This window comes from Neophocaena asiaeorientalis, unplaced genomic scaffold (assembly GCF_003031525.2).
Source record: "Neophocaena asiaeorientalis asiaeorientalis breed wild unplaced genomic scaffold, Neophocaena_asiaeorientalis_V1.1 scaffold2247, whole genome shotgun sequence".
Taxonomy (NCBI): Eukaryota; Metazoa; Chordata; class Mammalia; order Artiodactyla; family Phocoenidae; genus Neophocaena; species Neophocaena asiaeorientalis.
The window spans coordinates 1-3,714 of record NW_020174487.1 but is presented as its reverse complement, the minus strand read 5'-3'; the positions used below and the strand labels follow the sequence as shown (position 1 = coordinate 3,714).

The following is a 3,714-nucleotide window of genomic DNA, read 5'->3' as shown; positions in this document are numbered from 1 at the left end:
TGTGTATTACTAAGGTTCTGGACTGTTGCTTATCAGTCAGGTTTTTAAAAAAAAAATTTAATAATTTAAAATTTATGAATGAGATAGAGCTTCATTTAAAAGTCATTTATGTTTTTGCATAAATTGTCTATTCATATATCTTCCCATCTCCTACTGTGTTATAGTCATTTAAATATAGATTTTAAAGAATATTCTCTATGTTAAGAAAGTTGTCATAAGACTGTCACATATACGTGTCTTTTAAAAAAGTTTAATATAACCTTTTTGACTTTGTTTATGGTCTTATTTGTTTGGCAGGCAGAATTTTAAAAATAGTATGTAGTAAATTTTCGAAAAACTTCTTTTATGGATTCTGAGTTATATTTCATGCTTCAAAATCTGTAGCACTCTAAAATGATAAAATTTTATCTCATATTTTCTTTAGTTTTTCTCAGATTAATTTTATCTTTAAATCTTTAAACTTGCGCGTGTGTGTGTGTATGTGTAGAGAGGTTGAGGTTTAAGGCTTTGTATTTTTCTTAATTTTTGTTTGTTAGTTTATTTTGAGGCAGCTTTCCAGGCTCAACATTTTGAATGACTCATTTTTCTGCCACTAGAAATTATGAAATTTTGAATTCAGGGAGGCTTAACTTCTGTGTGTGTAAACTTTTTACAATATTTTGGAGGGCAGTTTTTTTAAGCATATCATATGAATCAAATCACAAATAATAATTTGGGGTCTTCTGTTCCATTGGCCTGTAAGTCTGTTTTTATGCCAGTGCCATACTGTTATGATTACAAAAGCTTTGTATTATTATTATTATTTTTTTATTTGCGGTACACGGGCCTCTCACTGTTGTGGCATCTCCCGTTGCGGAGCACAGGCTCCGGACGCGCAGGCCCAGCGGCCATGGCTCACTGGCCCAGCCGCTCCGCGGCATGTGGGATCTTCCCGGACCGGGGCACGAACCCGTGTCCCCTGCATCAGCTGGTGGACTCTCAAACACTGTGCCACCAGGGAAGCCCTGTATTATATTTTGAAATCAGGAGGTGAAATGCCTCCCTCTTTGTTTTACTTGCTCAAGATTACTTTGGCTATTTGGGGTCCTTTGCGATTCCATATGAATTTTAGGATTGTAAAAAATGTCATTGGGATTTTGATACGCATTGCACCGAATCTGTAGATTTAATTAGGTCCAATTTGTTTATTTTTGTTTTTATTTTCATTACTCTAGGAGGTGGGTCATAAAAGATCTTGCTGTGATGTATGTCAAAGAGTATTTTTCCTATGTTTTCTTCTAAGAGATTCAATAAATAAACAATGCATTGAGTGAGATATTCTTTCTATGTCAGAGCTTCCTTGTAAATGAATTCTTGATCACTGTCAAACTATGTGTCCTGATTTTTGGCTAGGGAAATTGTGTCACTGACTCTGATAATTTTTTCAGGCTACATTTCCTCCCGATGAAGCCCTTATTTTTCTCTGAGGTATCCTTTCCCTTTGTTTACTCCTTCCTGACATGTCTGATTACTGGGGCACTTTAAGTGGAGGCAATGTTGTGAGGGTGGAAAGCCTAGATATTTCTGTACCTGTGATCAGCAATGTAGCAGACAGTAGGGCACTGGTCTCAGCAGCAATGTCAGTACCTTGCTGAAAAACTAGAAGGAAATCTCTTTGCTCTCCTACCTCCTTGTACTCCTCTTCGTTAGGACAGCTGGGACTCAGCCTACCTGTTACTTTCTTCTCAGCTATTCGGGGGCTAGAGGAAAGGCTTTCCCCAAACAACTAGTTTCTTTCTTAGATGTCCCTTGATCTGTACATGCCAAGCTTTCTCTACAACCTATTGTTTTCTGCTCTTCATCCTGGAGTTCCCTGCTACTGACCCCAGATTTATATATGAGCCTCAATGGGATTCCTCACTTAAGCTCTGTTGGCACAGCATGGCTGGCTTCCACAGAAGCTCCTTGGCTAAGCACAGGGGATCAGGGACATTTTAAATCTACCATCTTTCTAGAATTGCCTCATTCTTAGGTCAAAAAAACCTGTACAACTAAAATTCTAAAGGGCCATTCCTGGTGTGAGGAAGGTCAGAATCAATGATGAGGAATGGAAAATACCTTGATATAGTAATGTTTACACATTTCATTAACATACTTGTACAGAAGCTTAAATTTCTGTGAAGGCTGATCTATCAATATTTTCCCTTATTCTTTCTGACTCTCATGTTTAGAAAATTCATGACCATCCTAAGTTTATAGAAATATGCTTTCATTTTATTTAAAATATTAATAATCTCTATTTGGAATTTATTTCATAGCTGATGTAAAGGTATACATCCAAATTTATTTGCTGATCTCTAGATGACTCTCCATTCATGAAGACAGATTTTACTGAATATACCATCTTTTCCCTATTTTTTGATAACTAAATTTCCATAAATAATTTGTATGTTTGGACTTTCTATTATGTTCCGTCGATATCTCTATCTGGACCTTTCTGGTAACATGCTTCTTCCCTTAGTACAGCATTACACTTTGTCTTATTAACTGTGGAGGAAATCCCTCACTATTCTGTTTCAGAACCCAAGGCCTCCTGAAGCCCGAGATTATCTGCAGTATCAGATAGGGCCTCTAGAGGAAGATGCTACACAACTTGAACTCGATAGAAAGTCAGAAAGCAGCCAGCTCTTTGAGGAAGAGTTTTTACTTTGCATGCCAGTGTAAACTCACTCAGTGCTCTGTCAGGGTGTCCATGTGGCTGAACTGTTTCCAGGAAAAACCTGCAGAAAGGAGCTTCCTGTTTCCTCACAGCTCAGACATGAAGCCCACCCTCATCTCAGCGCTTGTGATGATATTCACACTCAGTGAGTAAAGTGTCTTTTTATTCTATCTTTCTCTGGTCTTCTGATTTAGAATCAGTTTAACGAACTATTCTCCTCTGTCTGCAAGACAATCCCTGATCCAGAATTGGTGTTACAGGAGGAACAAGAGCCCAGACAGTGACTCAGCCTGAGGACCACATCTCCGTCTTTGAAGGGTCCCCAGTGCAGGTGAAGTGCAACTACTCATATTCTGGGAGTCCTGAGCTCTTCTGGTATGTACACTACCCCAAACAACAGCTCCAGTTACTCCTGAGACACACCTCAAGAGAGAGTATCAGAGGTTTCACGGCTGACCTCAACAAGGGTGAGGCATCCTTCCATCTGAAAAAACTATCAGCTCAAGAGGAAGACTCAGCGGTGTATCACTGTGCTCTGAGGGACACAGTAACTGGTTTTACAAAGGAAGCAGAGCACAAACCCCTTAAGAGTTACTGAAAATATTTCTAAGTTCCCTATTTGGCCACAGTGGGGCATTCTCTCTCTAGAGACTGACACTGAGTTTATCTCTGAGATACAGTTGCCATCAGTTGTCAGTTAGCTATAGATTAATCTCAAAAATTTGTTCAAGGAAATTCTCCTCTGCCGTAGCATCCACCCCCACGTGTGCTCATCACCACGTACTGAAGGAGAGTTCCTGAAAAGGAGGATACTGTTTCCCGACATGTGGTTGCTGATCTTTCTACAGCTAATGCCTTTCCTCTCATGCACTTCATGGACCCATACTACCCAAATCAAGTGCAATCAGGAGAAACATCACAGCAACTTGAACAAGGAAAGTTTAATATAAAGAATTATTAACTAATAGTAGGGAATTATTTACTAATGAGTAAAAAGAACTCTAAAGAACATAAGA

The 3,714-nt window shown here is 38.9% G+C and overlaps 1 gene segment (V, D, J or C); it reads left to right on the top strand.

Moving 5' to 3' along the window:
- Positions 1–2,683: 2,683 nt before the first annotated feature.
- LOC112407818 (T cell receptor alpha variable 16-like) lies at positions 2,684–3,245 on the top strand (the record flags this gene model as incomplete). The annotated part of the segment is given in 2 exon segments: positions 2,684–2,843; positions 2,959–3,245. Coding segments are annotated over 2 exon segments (399 nt in total), but the record flags the coding sequence as incomplete, so codon positions are not given.
- Between the last annotated feature and the right edge of the window lie 469 nt (positions 3,246–3,714).